At 37.9% G+C, this 23,570-nt stretch overlaps 1 protein-coding gene and 1 long non-coding RNA gene across 2 annotated transcripts in view; one reads left to right on the top strand and one right to left on the bottom strand.

The window, feature by feature from the left end:
* Positions 1-507: 507 nt before the first annotated feature.
* Positions 508-9,643, bottom strand: LOC124395648. The gene is made up of 3 exons (XR_006927654.1): positions 9,135-9,643; positions 3,014-3,067; positions 508-1,701 (listed from the first exon to the last, which is right to left on the bottom strand). It is a non-coding gene; the product is annotated as an uncharacterized LOC124395648 (long non-coding RNA).
* zfhx3a (zinc finger homeobox 3a) overlaps positions 8,500-23,570 on the top strand; it is a 30,553-nt gene continuing 15,482 nt past the window's right edge. The window contains exons 1-3 of the mRNA XM_046864342.1: positions 8,500-8,903; positions 17,161-19,938; positions 22,071-22,299. Of these exons, the coding sequence (XP_046720298.1) occupies positions 17,197-19,938; positions 22,071-22,299 (2,971 nt within the window). The 5' untranslated portion in view covers positions 8,500-8,903; positions 17,161-17,196. The remainder of the gene's footprint in view (positions 8,904-17,160; positions 19,939-22,070; positions 22,300-23,570) is intronic.

Raw genomic sequence — 23,570 nt, 5'->3', positions numbered from 1 at the left:
TACTCAGATGTCATTTTCTGTTACAGACCGACTCAAGACCCATATTAAAGAAACTAACAATTATGTGGCCGTCACAAAAAGTTTTGGACCCCTTCTTCATGGGGACCCCTCTGTAATTACTGGCACTTTACAAATAATATGTACAGTATGGTTCTCTTCGATTGGAGGCCTCTCACTCTACAGCCCTGAGCTTCATGAAATTACAGGAGCTTTGAGGATGGATTTGGACTTAGTGTCAACAGTCTGCTACACTGAATCAGGACTGCAGTTTGCATCTGATCACCATCACTGCACACATCAACATGGTTTATCTGTAATAAATGGACATTGGGTTCCACTCAGATGAGGACGGGTTCCCTCTTGAGTCTGGTTCTTCTCAAGGTTTCTTTTTTATGCCATCTCGGGGAGTTTGACCTTCACCACAGTCGCCACCGCCTCACTCATCAGGGATAAACTTACACTTATAAAGAACATATTCACTCTTTATCACCACATTATCCGTGTAAAAGTGCTTCGAGACAATGTATATTGTTGGAAGCGCTTCACAAATAAACATAAATTACATTGAATATATAGTATAGAGTCAGCTCCATAATTATTGCCACCCTACATTTAACACATTCAGCCCTCAGTATAGGTTCAACTCTGTAAGACAAAAGAGTAACGTGATTGGTTAAAAAAAAAACATTTAGTTTCCAGTTACCCATTTAGATCTACTACCATTCTGCTAGTATACTTAAATAATCTTATTTTTAAAAACAATGGTGTTTATATAACCTAAAGAAACCTATAACCTGAAGAAGCATAACATTTTTATCAGTTACATGAACAACTGTGGACACAGTTTACGACTCACCAGGATGTGTGTGTGTGTGTGTGTGTGTGTGTGTGGGTGTACAAATCCTTATTGAAACCACAGGATTATATTCTACTTTTTTTATTATTATTATTATTATTATTATTATTATTATTATTATTATTATTATTATTATTATATTTAACTGCATTTCTCCTGCATTGACTGACTTTAACCAGCAGATGGCGGTATTTGTCACTACACGCCGTTAACTAACCAAGATTTATCTTTGGCACACAGCTATAAATTCTATCTTTGTTTATTTTATTTTATTTTATTTTATTTTATAATTATACAATCTTAGATTTTTCTTCATGATCTAAAAACGAAATTTATGAAGTTTTTTTTTTTTTTTTTTAAGGTAGTTTTCTGTTTAAATAATTTGTTTATAAATAATAATTCAGTATGCATATAAGAATATCCTAAATTGGAAATGCATTCAGGCAATATTTTTCTAGGTGTGTGTGTGTGTGTGTGTGTGTGTGTGTGTGTGTGTGTGTGTGTGTGTGTGTGTGTGTGAGACAGTCTGACATGAGGGGGTCTGGCAGGTTAATCAAAGGCATTGTAGTCTTGAAGGCCATGAACTTGGCCCTTGTTGCGCGTGCGTGTGTGTGCGCGTGTGTGTGTGTGTGTGTGTGTGTGTGTGTGTGTGTGTGTGTGTGCGTGTGTGTTCCCCCTTACAGACTCGCCTCGGGCAAAGCGAGTCCATCTGATCACGTGATCTTGGTGCTCCGTTCTTCACGTTTCTGAAACACTTTCTGGTGTGAAGATTTCAGAGCAGGAGCAGGTCTGATCCACTCACTACAGCAGAAGTAATTCATCCAGGATTTAAACCTGTATTAATGCTTTACCATGCAAACACACACACACACACACACACACACACACAGCTTAATAACACATTACAATCTGGGGTTTGGGAGTGAGAAGCTGCAGACTGTGGTGCTGATAATTTTCTCCTGCTACAATTACAGAATACAGTTCTCTTTTTTTTTTTGTTTTGTTTTGTTTGTTTGTGTGTAAAATATTTTCATTTCATTAGAAGGTTAAAACTAAAAGAACTAGGAAAACTGCAACCAGTCACACTGGAGTTAATTTGTAAATCAATCTACATAATAATAATAATAATAATAATAATAATAATAATAATTTTATGATATACAGTTTATTGATTACGTATTATCATTATTATTGTTTTTGTAGTTGTTATTAATAATAACATTTTTGTACCCAATAACACCAATTTTCAAAATACTACAACTACTATTAATAATAATAATTTATTATTATTGTTATTATTATTATTTCAATTTTTTATAATAGTAGTATTAAAAGCGATAGTTCTAATTTATATTATAATTCTTTCTGATGAGTAGTAATAGTTGTTGTTGTTGTTGTTGTTGTTGACAGTAACAGCAATAATGAAAATACTACTGCATATTATAATAAAAATTGTTTTTACTATTATTAGTATTTATCATTCTTGTTGTTGTTCTCTTTGTTCTGCTGAAATCATGAAGTCATCCGCCAATAATTGTATGTAATAAGACATAAGTAGATTATTCTTGCTGTTGGCTTCACCTCAAAAGCCCCTCAGAAGCCCCTCAGAAGCCCCTCAGAAGCCCCTCTGCCTCTCAGGGTAAAGTGTGTAATTAACAGCATCAGTGTGTAATTAAGGCAGTGAAAGTGTCATTAACATAATTAACAGAGTTCAGAGGTGAACTCCAGCACGCGCTTTATTCGAGCTCGTGCCGCCCATTGGACACAACTTGTTCACATTTAAATCATACGGAGCTTGGCAGTGGGACAAACACACACACACACACACACACACACACACGCAAGCAAGCAAGCATCGAGTGGCTTTGAACCATGTTCACCGTATACGAGTCCCTAGGGTACACACCCGCGCGCGCGCACACACACACACACACACACACACACACACACACACACACACGGATGAGCAGCTCTCACAGCGGTAAGTGTGTTGATTTATATGTCTCTGTAGTAATACTGTATCATAATATTAAAACATTACACGAACACCGACAATATAGAAAATGTAACACAATCCCCATCAATTCATACTCTCATCACACACACACACACACACACACACACACACACACACACACACACACCTTCATTTCTCACCTTTATCTCACACCGACGTTCCAGCAAATGGCACCAACAAACACACAACGCAGACTGCAGATGTAACACACACACACACACACACACACACACACACACACACACACACACACACACACACTTTTTTATTATTATATTTACATACAATAATTTACATAAAACAATTTACTCATACACGATTATTATTATCATGCAAGGAAAACAAAAAGATCATCAGATGATTTCAGATTTAAAACAGATTCAGAAAAGGAAAAAAAACCCAGACAGAATGTTGTTAATATATAAACGTGTTATAACAGGATTTTATTTGAGTTCGGGATCTGCATCTGCTTTTTTGGCAATAGAAATCCTTAAAAAAAAAATACAATATTATAATTGAATATGCAAAAAACGCCTTTTAAATACTGATGTTTAAAGAACACGGTATTGGAGAAAATATACGAAAATCTAAAGGAACCTCAAATACATAATATTTAGATTAGAAACATAATAAAATATGAAATAATTAAAGAAAGAAATAATAAAGAATCTGAGTTTTAAAAAATGTACATTAAAAAAAAGAAGGAAATAAAACAGATTTACAACAGATTGGATCAGTATTACTATTATTAATAATACTATTATTATTAATAATAATAATAATAATAATAATAATAATAATAATAATTCATTCACATTTATTGTATTTTGAAGACCCCCATATCCAGAGCGAATTCCAATAATAACAACAATAAGATTAATAATATATATATATATATATATAAAACAATAATAATAATAATAATAATAATGAAGAAAAACTTTTTCAAAAGACAAATAAATCAGCACACATTTTCTTCTTTAAATGACAACAAATAGGAACAATAAAGAAAACTCATCCAATTTACAATATTCTGAAGTCTAATAAATAAATATTTCGACTCTCCGACTTTTATTTTCATCCGATTTGTTCAACCAAAAACCGACCTTTAAAGTTAATTATAAAAATCTAGGTATTGTTTTTGGTGTAAGTAAATAATTCCCAATATTTACAGCGGGACAGAAACCCGTTTTGAATGAACAGAAAGGGGAATAAAATCTGGTATCACGCTGTCGGATTTGCAGGTCAGTGAAGGTCAGTGAAGGTCAGTGGAGGAGGAGCGTCACGTGTCATTTCTGCCTTTTTCCCCTCTTTCTCTATCCGTCTGTCTGAATGATCTAATTCATATTTATAAAGCGTGTCTGGCCTTTACTGTGGAGACTAAACATTTATTTATTTTGTCGTGTAAAAAGAACTCCCCAAATATAATTTTTTACTGAAATGTTCTCTCTTCAGACATTTTTTAAATATTTAAATTAAAATAATTGTTGGGCAAAATAAATATTAAAATTTGTATTTACATTTTTGAAATCTATATATTGATATTACTATAAAGATTGTGTTCATTTCTGTGCTGATTAATTTCATGCATGATGATAAAACCAATGAGAAAGAATCTAAAAATGTGTAATAATGCAGGAAAATTTAAGGATATATCAGGAATTCATATGTATGCATAGTGATCATATGGGTACGGGTGGACAGATGAATTCTGTGTGTGTGTGTGTGTGTGTGTGTGTGTGTGTGTGTGTGTGTGTGTGTGTGTGTGTGTGTGTGTGAGGATGTGCTTGAGAGAATATGAGAGGGTCAGCCTATAGGACCAATTACTTCGTGTTACATAAATCTGCAAGAAAGATCATTGAATCACAGCCTTAAGGCACAAAGAGGAGAGCTGGCATCATTCCAGACACACACACACACACACACACACACACACACACACACACACACACACACACACACACCAACACACACACTTGCAAAGTTTGTTTGTTTGCATTTTTTCTTTTCTTTATTTATTTAACATATGCCTCATGTCGTCTCTTACACTCCTCTCCATCCACCCTCTCATATATATCTCATGTCTCCTCTTACACTCGTCTTCATCAACCTTTTCTTACATGTCTCATGTCTCCTCTTACACTGCTCTCCATCCACCCTCTCATATATATCTCATGTCTCCTCTTACACTCGTCTTCATCAACCTTCTCTTACATGTCTCATGTCTCCTCTTACACTGCTCTCCATCCACCTTCTCATATATGTCTTATGTCTCTTTTTACACTCCTCTCCATCCACCTTCTCATATATGTCTCATGTCTCCTCTTACACTCTCCATCCACCTTCTCATATATATCTCATGTCTCATCTTACACTCCTCTCCATCCACCTTCTCATATATGTCTCATGTCTCCTCTTACACTCTCCATCCACCTTCTCATATATGTCTCATGTCTCCTCTTACACTCCTCTCCATCCACCTTCTCATATATGTCTTATGTCTCCTCTTACACTCCTCTCCATCCACCTTCTCATATATAAATGAAACTTGGAGCAATACATTTCCTTTCCTATGATCAGAAACATCTCTACACTCTCACACAATGCTATTAACTGTATTTACTTGTCACTTGAGTGGAAACTTCATCCTTATTTTACAACTTTAATAAATGTTGCACCTGTAAATATAAATATGGGGAAGTTTTAAGATGTTTAGATGTGCACAAGCTCAATAATCACACAAATATCTCAATAGACTCTCCAGCATATTGAAGATAGATGGTCCATAAACGTTCCTTCATTCAATCTTAAAGGTTCCTGCATGGTAAAACCACAAGAAAAGATCTTTCTACATACTTGATGAAAGGATATAAAAAAATTCCAAAAACTCATGTAGGACGTTTCTAAAAATAATAAAATTTTACATGTAAAATATTCTGAAAGTGGTGTTTTGTACAGAATATGTGAAATCGCTGAGGTTTTATTATATTATTAGTATTATTATAATATTTAAAACAACTTTAGTAGATTTCCATTTATTTAAAATAAAAGAGAAACATCCTCAAATCTTACAGGTAAAATTTTATACATAAACCGATGAACAAAATGTAAATTGTACAGTGGTTTAACTAATAACTGCGAAAATATTTTCACAACTTATCTGGTCATGCTATGATACGAAATATATTTAAATATTCACATTTACTTAGGTGGAATAAATTAAATATGAGTTTAAATTAAAATAATTTGTCGCGTTTTGTCTGCGGGAAATAAAACACCTGCAGTTCTTGTACTGAACAATAGAGGGCGCTGCAGGAACACATGACCTGCTCTGTAGGATATAACGGACTACAGTGGATGAAGAATGACCAAATATCCAAATGTATGATTGCAATTTTTGGTCTTTTATGATTATTATTTTATGCTGTTCCCTAATCAGTGAGTTTTCTGTTTTGGGTTAAAATAATGCAATAATATTACCACGAAAAAAAATAATCTTTCCAATATGAGTGATTGACCCTCTGTATCCATGGGGTGGGGTGGAATGGTCCAGACCCTTGTTAAGTGAGTAACACAATAGCTACATTTTTACAAGCCATTTTGACAAGGGATGTGTAAATTTATTGCTGGTGGTAGGCTACAAATTGTCTTCTGAAATGAACTCAATCGAGCTCATGGATCTCTCAGTAGAATAAAGGCAATGATAAAACATTAATGCACTGGATATACCAACATAAATAACCAAAGAAAATCAATAACGAATAATTGAACCTGGATTGTACACCCTAAATTGGAGTTTAACACAAAAATAAGGAGGAATCAGGAAGGTGCACCTTCGCATGTTACAAATTAGGACGTGAAAATGCGTAAAAACGTGTGCATCTCGAGTAGTTTCAGGATGCATCAAACAGAAAATGCTTATATACTCTTATGTGAAATTTTCCAAAGCATGCACGTGCTGCATGAGGTGAAAATTGGGTAGTTTTTAAGGTTATAAATAGTTGCGTAAATAAAAAGTGATCAGAAAGTGATATTCAAGATGCTGGAAGAAAAGAAGAAGAAGAAAAGAAGCGTTGCAAAATATAGTGCACAGAACCAGAATCAAGGTTTGGGTCGGTACAGTGTGTCTGCTTTCTTCTTTATGACTTTATGTTTAATTCTGGATTTTTTTTCTCTCCATCAAAGAGAAACTCGTGGTGACTTTGCGATGGAAAAAGTAACAGATTGTCAGTTTAATTAGTGCTGCAGAAGCGCAGGATGGACACTGGAGCACTTCAGCACAAAGGGATTATCATGACAAAAGCTGGGCGAGTGGAAAACCGGGTCAAAAGAAGAAAAACATGCACACACACACACACACACCAGAAGTCAGAAGCTGATAATGAAATGGTGTGATGCGCAAAACATTTTGCGCATTTGGAAATATGCACCAGGTTTTGCACCTCTTGGACGCGGATACTGAGCACGAAGGCCTGCAATATTTCTTTCTGTTTATTAAAGAACACTGTAAACAGTATTCCCCCCCCCCCCCTTTTTTTTGATAATCAATAGATTTTTATAGAATGCGCGTGCCACTGATTGATTATTCAATATAAACATATGCGCAAAAAAAAAGACAATTAGACCCTAGACGATATTCATGTAGTGCAAAGCTTTAGATATAAATGCAAAATTTATGGCAAATAAAATAATAATAACAATAATAACAATAATAATAATTATTATTATAAAAATAAATATAAAGTCAACATTGTGAAATTGTCCAAGGAAAAAGAAAGAAGCAGCGTAAATATCTCCACAATATTTCCATCCATCCTGACAAATACACAATATATTTATATTATCATACATTTCTAGCGTTTATCTGGTTATTTATCGTCATAAAAAACGGTATTAAATTTTATATTTTTGTTTATTTGTAACCATGAACTTAATATTTTGTTCTTTCCACCCATATTTTAAAAAACGTAGCATAATAATTGACTAAAATATGCTGCAAAATGATTATTACATTCAATATATATATTAAAATTAATATCAGATGAACACAGAAATGTTTATAATCACACTTTACACTTCCAAACCTCCGCATTACTGATATCACCATCCAATATTACATCTAACATCATTATTTTTGCATCCTTATAAAACATCTGGACCTTTATATTTAATAATGGATTTATTTGATCGAGTCCAGTTGCAATGACATTGGCTTTAGTCTGGTAATAATATTCATAATAATAATATTCATAATAATAACAAGCCTGATTGAAAAAAAAAAACTATTACAATATAAATACGAGTAAAGATAAACATGGCATGTCCACTGCTTTGGTTCACTTTGTTAAGTGTCCATTTATTGACCAATATGAACATATCGATTATTGAAATCAATCATTAAAAACCCCTAAATGGAGAAGGAGATGTGATCCAGGCTTTGGAGTGTGTTAGTTTAGTGAAATCATCACGCAACCTTCATTCGACTCAATTTTCTTTATCGATGTACATTTTTTCTGCATGTTTGTTTTGTAAAATAAAATATTAGACGCCTAATTCCATCACTTCACCCCCCCCTCATCACCCCCTTTTTATTCTACCCCCTCCCACCCCGCTACAATCTCATTGATCCAGGAGGAGCTAATTAGCCCTTCCCGCCGTGACTGTGTAATAGTGCGCATGCGCACTGGGCTAATTCCAGCCATTTTTTGCAGGAAACTAATTAGCAGGAATAAAGACTGAACGGTTTTTTTCCTCCTTCGGTGTCGCCAAACACCGCTTTCTCCTCTTCCCTTCTAACCAAGACAAGTCTCCTGCGTTACTACCAAATACTGCTCTTTTTTGTTGTTGTTCTTTTAGTTTTTTTATTTTGTTTTGTTTTTAAGAAAGGCTTTAAAAACAACCCCCGTGTTACGGATATATACCTCTTGATACTCTTTTTTTCCTACTAATAATCTTAGAAGCTATCAGACCAAATGGAAGTACGCGGGTGGGATGTATGAAAGCCGGATCAACGCAGGGGCGTCGAAAAATGTAAGTTTGTTTCCCTGTTGAATGGGATTTAGTGTAAAGTCTGTGGTTTTTCCGGTGGTTAGGGTTTTGTGTTTTACATGTTTTTTTATTTCAGCTGCATGAAGATGTGCTTCAGGGGCACAAGTTAGTCTCGCGAGCGCATTCTTTCCTGGCATGGTTAGTTAGTTGGTTAGTTAGTTAGTGGTGTGTTATGTTGTATCTTGTGTTATATGTTATGTTGTGTTATGTTACCTCATTGCTCAGTCCGTCCCTGCTCGGATTGGAGAAGCATGAAATCACATCCTGGATGTTTATTTTGGGCGGTGTGCAGTCGAGCAACAACAACAAGGAGTCTGATAAAGGAAGAAAAAAAATAACATTGTATCCGATGCAGCTGGACGTCTTTCCGGTGGAGCCAAAGGCAGAAATTCGGTCGATACACGAATAGTAACATTGTATCAAGTAGGTTAGGACGCAGAAACTCCGATCAAAGGTCCGATCACAGTCCAGGACTACTACTACTACTTCTTCTTCTTCTTCTTCTTCTTCTTCTACTTCTACTTCCTTACCCTTTCTCGTCCTTCGGGTGTGTTTTTGTGCTGCTTTGCACACGGATACAAAACGCAACTTTGTGTCTTTCCTTAAAAAATAAACACACATATACACATACACACAATCTGCCTTACATGCAACTTTACAATAAGTAAAAACTATTTATTACACATTTTATGTTTTTTTTTTGGAACAAAATCATAACTATAGTTTTCCATCCTGGTTAAAAAAAAGTCCAAATCCAGCCTTTTCCATATGGAGAGCATAAAAATGTTCCTGTGTATAGGGAGGGGATGGTGATGTGGGTTTCACACACACACACACACACACACACACAGACACACACACACACACTGGGTCACTCCACGATCAACACACCATGGTAGAGAGAGAAAAGGAGGGAGGGTATGCAGGGTCAAAAAGCCCAAACTCGCAGGTCAGAGTTCACCGTGTTGGAGAAAGAATGGTGTAGAAAGAGAAAGACGGATAAGTTGTCGTGAAAGAAGGCGAGAGTGTAAAGGTCTAAAGTGACAGCAGGAGGGGAAGGGTTGTTATAGATACACTATGTATAAACACACACATTTCCATCTTACTCACATTCTGAGCCGTGATATTGTTCTGGATTAATTTAGGAGCTGTTTATACTCTGACATGAATCATCGGACTGAGTGATGTTACTGTTTAATACCAGCATCACAAGGAATGATCTCCTCGGGCTACGTATTCTTCTATAACTTTGAATCCATTGCCGCTAGAAGGACGTTAAGTTATTATTGCTTTTACGCCGTGTCTTAAAACCCCTAATTTTCTCTGCTGATTAATTATTGATTTTAGTATTTCAAATGTGTCATTCTGCAAGTTTTAAATGCCAAATTTGTGAAGTTGCGTCAAATTTCACGTGGTCGTTTTTGACTTTTTGCCCTTAAAGAATCATATTAGGTGGCCAGGCAAAAAAATTAAATGTCATGCATTCAGGACTGTAGTTTAGAATCATACACTCTGTGCTGGTCCTGTTACAGAGCAATCTTAAATAATTTATGTCGAATCTGTAGGACACGGCTTCCTTATCGGAAACCCATAAAGAACAAATTTTAAGTGTGTAGCTATTAAACATATATGTTAATACATAGAGTACAAGTCAATCCCAACGAAGCAGTTATTTCTGTGTATTTAGCACAGTGTGGCTTTAGAATATTTAATAAAAGTATTGGAGGAGTACATATTTTCTGACGACAAGGCATTTCTCCATTTGCAGACCATCTGCTCCAGTGTTACTTGATATTGTTTCATTGAACCAGGTTTCATTCCTATCATTCCTCAACATCTACCCGTGAAACCCACCTGCCTGAGGTTTTAACTGTGCAACACCACTGTAATTATCATTCCTTAGTACTTGTTGTTTTATTACCTGATTTGAGTAATAACAGTGGAATAAGTAGTGCTGGACTTTGGAGTCATTTTCAGCACAAAACATCTACACATGGATGATGAATAAAAAGAAGAAGCAATTGTGTTGCAATCAGAAGGGTGTGTTTATTTATTCATTTGTTTCACGGGTCGCCTCGGACTGAAATGTTCCTCCAGATTTCTGATAACAGATCACTTTATTGATGAAATATTTCTATCCAGGCGTGGTGGTCTATTCCAACATGACCCCACCCCCTTATAACCAGGGCTCGAGGGCTCTCTGAACACTTTAATAAGGATGAAAATTATGCAAATCACATTCTACGGCCTTCAAAATCACTAGATCTCATCTCGGCCAAACGGATTTCGGTGCCGCTCTGGTACCATTGTCCAAATCGATCGAGGGAGCACTTTTCGGATGAATTCCGTTCCTTCTGACGTCGTTTGTTGAGGTGCCGAGGGGCACAGGAGCTGTTCTGGCAGCTTAATACCTCACTGACGTTGTTTTTTTCCCCCCTTTCATTTGTCACACATCTCTGTGTGTCATTGTACCTATCCGAGATCGGATGACACATTAGCAGGGTGCCCATGTTCCCGTGTGCCACAATTTGCATCCCGCTGAGATAAAAGTTAAAGATGACGTGTAGTTCAGCTGGGAACTCATACGTTCAGGTGCATTAGAGAGAAGCCCGGCGGATGAGTGGGGGGGAGCTCTTAATATGCGATTTATATGTAGGTAAATAGCGTGAAAATAAAATGTTGATCAAATCAGTGAAACAGTTTTGTTTTAGTTTTGACTTTTTTAATACGTTGGCCCCAAAAGATCACAGAAGACCTCAAGATGATATTATTTTGTGGGGTGGTGTAACATACAGAGTAGATAGGATATAAATATAAATAAAATCCTAGGAAAAATTTAATATATATAAATTGTTTTAAATATATACATTAATGCTATTAGAACACATTTAATATACATAATATGACAATATTCTAACTATATTACTATTATATTACTCTATTATATATTCACATAACTATGTTATTACTATTAATAAAACCAATGTAGGCTTTGCAGGTCTCCTAACAAATACAAAAAATAAATAAATATATATATATAATATATATATATATATATATATATATATATATATATATATATATATATATATATAATATAATATAATATACGGTGTACTCTAGTGTACCGTGTTTAGATGGAAGTGCACTTTAAGAGATTGCAGTTGTTTGTGACTGAGATTTTCTCTGTAGCTTTTTAGCACTGATTGCTGCTGAAGTGTGTAACTGGTCAGTCATTATTGTGTTTGTCGAGTGTGTGTGTGTGAAGTGTGTGTGCGCATGCGTATACTGCTGCAGTCTCTGCTTATCATAACAATGGCTGTGGTTAGTGTGCGAGCTGAACACACACACACACACACACACACACACACACACACACTCGCTCTCTTACTCACTCGCTCTCTGTTGTCACACCACATACAGTCCATGGGGCCCCTGCTTCTGAGTTCATGCCCCACTGTGTGTGTGTGTGTGTGTTACATTACACCGCACACTGTCTACACAAGTTTAATAAAGGCAGACGCATAACAGAAACGTTTTAATGATCGAGTCTCTCAATTCTCATCAGATTCCTTGGCAAATATTGAGCCATACTGTGCACTCTGAACAAAAGCGTGGCAGAGAAAGAGAGAGTCTGTCGCTGTGTGTATGGTGTGTGTATGGTGTGTGTTTGCTGTGGTTCTGTGAGGTTTAAATAGAATTTGCAGCTTATCACAGAAGCTGAAGCTGGAGTCAAACAAGGGTCAACACTGTTGTGTTTAGAGCGAGTGAGAATTTGAAAGACGAGTTTTCAAGCAGCTAAAGTGCATGTGGAAAAGACACACAATTACACACACTTATGATATTCAATTCAATTCACGTGCTGGTTAGATTCTTCATAATGAAACCTTAGTTTTAATGAGTAACTGTTCTGAATGATTCAGTAGAGTGAGACTAATAGGTGTGTATTTATGAGGTTCAGGATCAGTTTTTGGCATATTGCTTCTAAGCAAATTCTCTTTCAAATATACAATGAAGAATATACATAGTATTTTTTTATTTGTTTGTTTGAGTGATTTTTTTTGCCTGTAATATAGTAATAAGTAAAAAAAAAAAGAATAATTAAAATTAACTGATGGATTAAGGCTGCAGGTTGCCAAATATTTGTATATTTATACTATAAATCTTATATATTGTGGTGCTACATTTCAACCACTACGGTGAATATTTATAGTAATATTATGGTTTTAAATTTCATTTATTTTATGCGTGACGGGCCAAAAATGTACAGCACACAATATAGGGTACACTATAAAAATAAATAGCGAGGGACACAATGTCTTCTGAAACCACATTTAATTGTAATGTAGAAGTGAAGAATTCCTGCTTTGAAGGTAAACATACTTGTATTGTGCAACCCAACCTGTTTTTTTCCCCCCTCCAAAATGTGTCATTATTTCTTGCACAAGAGTCGTAACAAAGGTCTGGTATTTACTGTAAATGCGGCATCTGTGTTTGGGCAGCTGTCGTGTCTGAACACGAGGCCCCGAAGAAACGACTTGAGTGCAATCCACGTGTGAGTACATGGTTATTAAGCATGAATGCACAGTCGAGCAGCAATAATGTAGAAGCTGGGAGATTACAGACGAGCACACGAGTGGATCGCTGTGGAATACATTCAGCTATGAAGACCAGGAAAGTGCTGCTGGCGTTTAAACACACACCAGAGGTTTCAGCTGTAGATGCAAAGCTGAAGAAGGGGAATGCTTAAAGAAAAAGCCCCCGATTAGTGCTCTGCTCCTGTCTCATAGAAATGATACGATACAATTTAAACTGTACCAGAGTGATCGAGTCGAATGCAGTCGTAATTCAAAAGAAATTTCATCTGTAAGATACGATGGCGTCTGAATAGCACCAACCCAATGCCTTACAACTCGTAGGACAGTGTTTCAGCAAAGACAATGACCAGAAACACACTGCTGAAGCACTTCAGAGCCAAAGGGTGGAATGTTATTGACCGGCCAAGTCACGTCATCTGACCTAAATCCCATTCTCTCTCCATTCATTTACTGATGACAAGATAGAAAGCAGTAAAATCCCAGAAACACACAAAAAACTGAAGAAATGCACACCATGAGGGTCAGATAGTGTTTAACATTCCTTAATAATCTAAATGCTGAACATTGTGATTTTATTTATTATTAGATGATTATTTTGATTTATTAAACCGAGGGGAGAAATAGCCTTTAAAACGCCAGATAACGATAAACTGGTTATATGTTTTCTGATTTATGGGATTACATGTTTTAGACTGATGAGTGTAAAATCCACTTGATTACAAATTAGCTGCTGATTGTCCATATACATGCTCCCTAGTGCAGATTCAAGCATAAATACAGCACAGTTTTTTTCTCTCTCTGAAATAAATGCATCATATAAATAAATCATATAAATCCAATTTGTTATATTTCACAAGAAGTAAAAAAAATTACCTTAAATCACTTTTTCAGAGTATTGAACTGAAAATGAAACGTCAAAAAGTTGTAAAACTGTGGTACTTTCGGGACCATTGCAACTCCAGATTCATAATTAGTGTGACAGATAAAAACTAAGATCTGATTCTAACAGGATGCCGTCTTATTTGTTCTTGGATCTGGACAAGACGTCTTACTGCGCTTTATTTTCATTTCTATAGTTGAGGATTCGTGCAATCTAAAATTTAATAGTCAGAATTATATAATAAACACTTTTTACAAAGTAGAATTTTTTCCTCTTGAAAAGAAAGGAAGGGATTGATTGACGTTCCATGTAGCTGTAAATGATTTACCAAATTGCCATGGTTTTCATGGCATTCCACATCACACTACCCTGTTGTTGATTAATTTTCTATATCAGCCTATTTAGTGAGTAGGTTGATTATATTGTTGCTAGGATACAGTTAATAGCCCTAGCACTTGATCTATGAAATGGACAAATGGATGCATTGCAACGACAACAATGATTGGACAAAAACTTGCACTATTTAGAGACAACATATTTATTTAAAAAAGCATTAAATTGAATAGGATTCAAGCTCAGAAATTCAGTCCTGTTAGCAGTTTATTTGGCATCACAAGTTATTCAGGTCACCGCCAAAATCCTTCAAAGCATAAGTTGATAGTATCTTTGGAGGATCTGTTCATTATGTTGAAGATTCGCTGGGATGGGTTCTTGTTCTTCGTTGGAGCACTAGCTCAACGTTCAGCTACTAGCAAAACGCTAGCTAGCTGAAGTTAGCACTGTTTCCTCTATAATCAGAAGAAACAACTACTTTGTCATTGTCTTTCACAAATTTCCACTGGCTGTTCAAGTTTCTGTAAATGCGAATCACATTAGTAAAAACGTGTCTAATGAAAAGATTTGGTGTCCAAAATATCGAAATGTTAGGGTTTAGGGTTTATCTTTTTTTTTTATGTCGAACTCCCTGAAATTTTTGAAGCACTAGTTTTATATTGATTTGATTCTTGAACCTTTAAAAAAAGAACTGCTTTGGCCACAGAGAGTCTCTCCTGAGCTCCACTTTCTCGTTTCCTGTTTCAATCCTTTTGACCCTCAGTGTGCATGTCATTTTCTTTTTTTTTGGGCGTGTCATTCAAGAAACACACCAGCTTTCCATTTTCAGGTCTCGTCCTTTGTTTGGCTTTCAAGGTATAAAATCTAGAATTACAATCTTTTTGTTCTTAAAAATAGTGTAAAAGCTTCTTTTTCACCACAGTCCCACCTATTCTCTCTCTCTTTCTCTCTGAACCTAGCCTGACGGATTCAGTGTTTCTTTTTCTTTTTTTTTGTTAAGTCTTGCAGCCTTTCTCTCTCCCGGTCTCTTTCACTTTTTTTTGAAGTCTCTTTTGCCTCCTGAATGGACTTAGTGTTTCTAATGGAAATGGTGCATTAAATCAGAGATCAAAGGCGAGCGTGAAGCAGAGGGGCAGCTGTCCAAACAGACGGGGGGATGGAGGGTATAGGGGTTACTAACGCTTGAGTATTCGCTGACTGGTACAGGTATTAATATTGATTATTTGTGAAGCTGGTCGTAGCAGCAGGATTTGTACTTCTGTATATTTTATCTTCAACACAATAAATTCACTGTATATTCATTTCATCTCAGTGTGTTCTTTATATTCGTGTAGTGATTATGACAGAATTAGACATTGGATAAAGACTTTGTTCCAAGCCCACTACTGCGTTTAATGTTTTAGGACAGAGTCATCGATATTCACAAGAATTGTGTGTCTGACTGGTATCTAAATAGCATGCTCCATATGAGCACTTATTCTTGCTATGGTGATACTGCATGTTTGCCTGCAAAGCCACTTTATCTAGGATTGGATTGAGCATCAGTCGGCTAACACAGCCTTGCTAGCATCCTGCTCCGGCTTTCCAGTAAGTTGCTTAGCATTTAAACTATTGATTTTCCTATAAGCACTTTAACCCTCTCCAGCAGCCAGGATCAGAAAGAGCTCAATATAACCCTCTGAATCTCAGCACAATCTGCAGTTTTACTGCAGGGCTGAGCAATTACCCGTACGTGTGTGTAGGTACACATACACATTCAAAAGAACACACACGTTAATAAGGGTACCCACAACCTGCTACAACAATGTGCATGTTAATGTGTGCTTTAAACCCAGATGTCATATAATTAACATGTTTCAGTAGACATCCCTCACCTTTAGGGAACCAGGAAAGGTTCTGTGGAGACATCTACAGCAGGGTGATGGAGATTCTGTTTTCTAAAAGGGTGCTAATTTCTGAATACAGGTTCTGGGTATTACAGCGAAATAAGTTGCCAATTACTTGGAGTTTGTGCCCAACTTTGTTTTTAGGTTCAAGCTGAACTTTGTACATTTTCGTAGATGAAACCCCACAGTGAAAGTGTTTTTGCTTACTGGAAAGTTTTTGAAGTGGACCGATTTACAGGAACTGACAGGCAGAAAAAAGAAAAAAGTAGAGATTTTCCTGATTCCAAGAAACTTTCCTCATGTAATATTCAGCTTTCAGGGATGCAAAAAGCTATTGATTGCAGCATAGTGTTTTCTGTCTCCTTGCCTATTGAAATTCATTCTCTCTCTCTCTCTCTCTCTCTCTCCAAATGATTTCAGTGTTTGGGTTTTCAGTTTAACGAATATCCATGGTTTTGTTTCTGTGCCATTTATTTTTGTGTACAACGTATTTATGATCTTTATCTAAAATTGCTTCTGTACCTCTTTTTCTCTCTCAACAGGTCTGGGTGGACTGAGAATGTCCAGTAACTGGGAGTATGGAGCGCTGTGACACTGTCTTAGATGACGAAACCTCTGGCCCTTGTATCAACCAGCCTCCAGGGATCTGCAGCCCACCATCTTCCATGCTACTTCTACTACAGAGGGAAAGCACCTCTCAGCTTAATTTGGCCAGCCCATCCACTCAGGGTGAAGCAGGGTGGAGAAAAGAAGTGAAGGGGCAAAGCAAGGGAGAAAGGAGGGCTTTCGGAGAAGGACATGAAGAGGAAGAGGGGATTGATAACAAACCGGTCGATGATTGTGCTGAGGGTGAGTTCTTAGAGCGAAAAGAAGATTTAAGTGAAGGACACAATGCTGGTGGTGATAAAGCTGATGAAGTAGAATGTCAGATCATCTACCAGGCTGATGGTTCTGCTTACATCCTTGAGAGCCAAAGTCAGCTGCCATGCAATGTGGTTCCATCCTCATCTCATCCACCTTTTGTCAACACTTGCTATTTGTCTTCTTCCCAAAGTTCTACCTTAAAAAGCTTCCATGTCTTCCACCCTAAGAACTGGTGCCACCTGACTGGTGATGTTCTTGCTTTGCTGAACTGCCAATCCAAAGATAGAGCTCCTGCCAGAACGAGTTCTTCTGAAGCAGAGCTGGCACTGCTTGGCAAAGAACAACCCGTCTTGGTGTGTTTTTTGTGTCGCCTGTCATTCAGTCACACGCATGCTTTTAGACTTCATGTTTCACAGCACCACAAGATCATGCTTACCAAGGAGGAAAAGCAGTTTCTCTCACTCCAGCCCACCTGTGCCATTTTACAGCCTGTAGGTCCCAGTAACCACCCACTCCTAAGCTTCCTACAACCAAAAACTAGCAACGTGCCAACCCAGTTAACAACAACAACAGCTTTAGAGCACAACATGGTGGCTATGCTAAGCCAGGGGGACAGGGAGCACCTCCAGATCTCTGAGCCAGGACTTCCTCTTCAGCCCTCTTTACCCAGAGTCCCCCTTCCTACCTCAGTGTTGAGCCCTGCCAAAGACCCTTCAACCCTGGGCAGAGAGGGCCCACAGAGGAGTAGTGATGATGGTGGAGGTAGCAGAGAAGGAGAGGAGAGGTTGAGTTCAGAGGTAGTTTCCACTGTGGAGGATGGTACAAGCAGTATTAGCAGCAGTGGTAGACAAGGGCACATTACTGAACCGGCTCTTTCAAACCAAAGCAATCCCAAATCTCCCAACTCTCTCACAGTAGCAACCAGCTTTATGAACAACACCAAATCTCTTACAGACTCTGAGCTAGAGTGTGGAACAAGCTTTAACTGCCACGGCCCTTCTCTGGTATCCTCTACTGTGCAAGCCTCATTCACCGCCACTATTTCAAAAGAATTTTCCAACCAAGAGATTGCGATGGAAATGGAACCAAATAACTCGTCAGAGAAGGGCAGTGCCATGGCAAAAGAACCAAATGGCAAGTTGTGCAATGACAACACGGCAGATGTCACCAACTCTGACCTACCTAGCAACCATAGCAATTCTCATTTATCCGCTGTTACGCCTCCTCTAACCCAGAATATCAAATCTCAGTTTGATGATTTACAGGTGGAATCTGTTGGGTCTAGAGGAAGTTTGTCTTCTGGGGGTGAACATGATTTTGTTGTTGGTCAGGACATTGTCCAGGGATCCTCTTACAATTTTGGGAGCCAAGTAAACATGACACACTCACGCAACTCCTGCAAAACGCTAAAATGCCCCAAATGCAATTGGCACTACAAGTACCAGCAGACTCTTGAGGCTCATATGAAAGAGAAACATCATGAATCTGATGATGGACAGTGTCCATATTGTGTCAGTGGGCAGAACCACCCACGACTGGCTAGAGGGGAGACTTACACTTGTGGGTACAAACCATTTCGTTGCCAGGTGTGCCAGTATTCCACCACCACCAAAGGCAACCTGAGCATCCACATGCAGTCCGATAAACACCTCAACAATATGCAGAATTTGCAGTCGCAGACAAGTCCAGATGCTTCAACAGTACAGCCTAACTCCATGTCTCACACTCCTCCCACCCAGACCCCCTCCCCAGCTCCTTCTAAAGTACAGGGTCGTGCATCATGGCGGTGTGAAGTATGTGACTACGAAACCAATGTAGCGCGCAACCTTCGTATACACATGACCAGTGAGAAACATACACACAACATGCTCCTTCTGCAGCAGAACCTGGCCCATATGCAGCGCCAGCACCGGCAAAATGCCGCCGAGCTCTACCCATACTGCCAGCCCCAGACCAGGCTTCCCGAGCCCACCAGTGTAATGCAACCTGGTGGAGAAATCATGCAGGAGTCACCTCTGAAGCCAGTAGATGAAGACCCTCCAGAGGCACTGTTTGGATGTGCACTGTGCAGTCATTTTTCCTCAGACAGCTTGATTGCTCTCGGTCAGCACCTGGCAACGCAACGCTCGCTTCCTGACGCTGATTGGAGAGGTACAACCGGTGACGCCCACCTTTGTCGGCTATGCCATTATGCCACACCTCTGAGGGCTAACTTCCAGTTGCACTGCCAAACAGATAAGCACCTACAGCGTTACCAGCTTGCAGCACACCTTCAAGAAGCCAGCAGACGCCATGGAAATTCAGAGGAAGAGGAGGAGTGGATGCTCAGGTGTGTTGCTGCTGGTGTCCAAGTGCAACTAAGGTGTAATGCATGTAGATACGAGGCCAACAGCATGGAGAAACTGAAACTACACACAATGAACTCCAGACACAAGGCCAGCTTGAGACTTTACAAGGTAAATTCTTCTCGAGTTCTTCTCAAAATATGCTTTTGAACCAAGAATTTTTTTAATTTAAAAACAATGTTAATCCTTTTCCTTTTCACATCCTTTTGAACTGTTAATTGTCAAAACAAGTCTTGAGGAACTGTCTTTCTTAGAATCTATTTCCATATTGCTTTTATAGTCACAGCTCACAGGATACACCACATAACCTAAGGCTAATAGGAAATGGAGTGAAAAAGTGTTATATAACAGGAAAAGTCTAAACGTTTAGATGTTTTTTAAGATGTATATTAAACATTAATAAAAGGAGTCTCCAGTGTTGGCGCTAACAGACCGTAAGTTTCCTGCCATAGACGTGCCACATTCCAGATTCTCTGCAACATGACAAGCTGCATTTGTTTTGTTTTGTTTTAATAACTGACAAAACTGAGAGGTCGCTCTAAAGTAAGTCAAAATACATTCTACCTGATTTACTTTAAAATTAAAGGAATTTTTTTTATTAATCATAAAAATGAATTACTGACAATTTGATTAAAGTACAGAAACACTTTGTGACATGCTCTTATCATAGAACGTTTAACTTTGAACTGGAATCATACTGGACAGCATCATATGATCAAGCACACCATTGGCCCTTCTTTTCAAACAGCACAGTACGAAGTTTAATTCCTTTCAGCTTTTGTGCTCTAAAACAAGAGTTATCAATCACTAGGTTGTTATTGTCAGACTGACATCAATCATTCGCATGAATAAAAGTTTATATCTGCCTGTTGGATGGTTTTACTGCAGTGTAGTCAGTCACTTTGAGGGTCAAATATATGTTAACCATCATCTTCTGCTTCACACCAGACAGCGTTTACGTGCTCTTGTCATTCCTATCATCCAGCTTCAACCTGCAGACGGCCACACACTCTACAGTTAACCTTCTCTAAACAAGTAATCTGGAACTTTTGCTTTCCATCAACTTGTTATAGGTAGAACTAAGACCTTCTTGCTCATTCATGGGACTGCCGGGACGAGCTAAGCAAGCTGAGGATGAAATTGCGATCTTGCCCTCAGGCCTCTGTGGTCTGTTTAGTAATGGAGATTGATGGTGTGTTATTTTTCCCTCCTGCTAATGTGACCCATTAGCCCAGTACATATCCAATGAGTTTAGCGTTCAGTAAAGCACGCATACCTGGTCTTTCTCCCCGTGTATTCGAATGTGGTATAAGGAACAATCTTGTTATTTTGCAGCTCACACAAGACTCTATAATGTTTGGATTGCTGGATTCAACATGGATAAATTAACGCTGTAGGAAAACAAGTCAGCTAAGATCTCTATCTAGTTTAGAACACCATGATGGCTTTTCTTCTTTTACTTCATTGCAATACACACTTATTTTTTAACAGTTTGAAAGTGAATTCTGGGATTGTTATTTTAGAATTTGGGTCATTAAAGGGTCATAGAATGTGCAAAGTATAGTTTTTTTTCCTCATGCTAAGGCAACGTCTACACTATTTCGGATAAATCTAAAATCGTTCTCCAAAATTTGCTTATCCACACTGAAATGCCTGAAAACGTGTACGTGTGGTACCGCCTGGTAACGCTTCGACCTGCGTCATTTCCGCCTGGTGTTGATTTGCCGTCCGACTCTTTGAAACTTTGTGGCAATATCAAGCAAAGGCACCGCCACGAGTCGTCTTTTTTAAAAAGCCTTCATTTTCACAGTCCACACTGCGACGCGAAAACTGCGATTTTAAATGGATGCACTTCGGAGGTGGTTTTCAAAAAAATAATAATAACTTGTTGTGGACGGAAAAAAAATATGAGCGAGAAGTATGCATTTTCGAACGAAAACGTATTAGTGTGGACATCGCCTAAGTGTGGTTGGGTTTTAGTATGTATCCTATAATTTTCAGTTAAATTAGTATATAGTATGCTGTCGGATCAACCGTCCTGAGGTCTAACGATTTAGGTTTATAACAATATAAGTATTTGTTTATTTAACCTTCATATGTTACTGCCTCTGCATAGATGGTTCACTGTAAAACTGATGTATATACAGAGTTAGTATATTTCTTTATTAATGTTTGTTCCTCGAGATACACGTCAGTAAACAAGCACCTGACCAGCACATCTCACATCTTTCTTTTTTCCGCAGTACCTGCAGCAGTTCGAAGGAGCCGTGTCTGACGGTGGCTCTCTGCACTGTGTGCTGTGCGATTATTCCACCCAAAACAGCCTGAGCCTGGTGCAGCATGCCAATTCGCTCAGCCACCAGAGAGGGGAGGGACTTCTGAGACTGCAGCGAATCCAGAGCGGGCTCCAGGATGAGGAGGAGGAGTTCAGTGCCATCTTTGAGATCAGAAAGGATCATGCTAAAGATAACGGTAAGTGTGGGACATGCACACGTTTCCAACAATAGAAATATTGTATGTGAAATATGCGGCGAACATTCAGGCCAGGGCTTTGAAAACAACAACAAAAAAAAAGCCGAAATTTCTGGAAAGTTCTGGAAATTCCTCTTTACATTTTGCATACTTGGTTGAACGGAGTAAAGATAAGTGTTTGGGGATGATTATGGTACATGCTTGGGTGAAAAAAAAGCCAAATATATTACAATATATAAAAATAGTTAATATTCCAGTTATTCAATTATACTTTACATGTTTTTTTATTATTATGTTAATGCCAAGAATCATTTGCACAATCTTCATCTACACAAACACTAACGGTTACAGTTTTCAACAAGATTTTTCATATATCATTTGGTATAAATTAATGCGCAGACAGTTATTGACATTATGAGGCCATACAATGTCTGACACTTTAAGCTTATTCTGCTGGTGTGTAGTATTTTATAAATCAATTCCTATTAATGCATATGAATTCGGTAGAATATCTGCCAAACAATTAAAGATTTGTGTCGTTTGTGTTGATTTGTATATATATAAATATAAATTACATAGTGATGTCATCCAGAATGTAGAAAATATTACAAAATTATGCTCTGGTTTGCTCCCCCATATTGTGATGCTGTTTCTTGGGAGCGTCTGTAAAAGATGGAAGAACAGCCGAGGGGGAGGGGGAGGGGCCGGGAGACAAACAGCAAAGCTGGACGTAAAGAGAACAAGGAAGTGTGTGGTTATTTACTGTTGGGTAAATCGACAGAAGCGGCTGGTAGAGTCAATTAGCATTCGGTTCAAACCTCAAATCGGTTCCACTAATAGCTTAAACAAAAGCTCAATCCCTGCATTCGGACCGAGGAGGAGCAAAAGAAAGAGGCAGTGAATGGGAGTGAGAGATTTTTGTTGAGAATGGCAGGAATTGATTGTGTTAATTCATCTGCCAATAATCAGACTTGTTACATCCTCGCTGCCCAGAAGGAAGCCTTTACCACGGGCAGTGTCCAGTCAATGCAGCCGATAAAGGCCTCACCTACTAATGAGCAATGAGTTAATTAATGCTATCTAATTAATCTCTAAAGGGAAAAATTGATGGTGAAAGAACACAGATGAGAGACACTGGAGGCCCGTGGAAGAGTGCATCCAGAGGTTTGCTGCGATTTGCAAGTTCTTTTTAAAAGAATGCGTTCAATTGTTCTGTACTGAGAATTTATTTAATTTATCATTTTTACAATTTGTTAATAAACCGATAAGCA

The sequence above is a fragment of the Silurus meridionalis genome, chromosome 13 (genome assembly GCF_014805685.1).
Source record: "Silurus meridionalis isolate SWU-2019-XX chromosome 13, ASM1480568v1, whole genome shotgun sequence".
Classification (NCBI taxonomy): domain Eukaryota; kingdom Metazoa; phylum Chordata; class Actinopteri; order Siluriformes; family Siluridae; genus Silurus; species Silurus meridionalis.
Note: the sequence above shows the minus strand (reverse complement) of the source record. Positions and strands in the feature narration are given on the sequence as shown.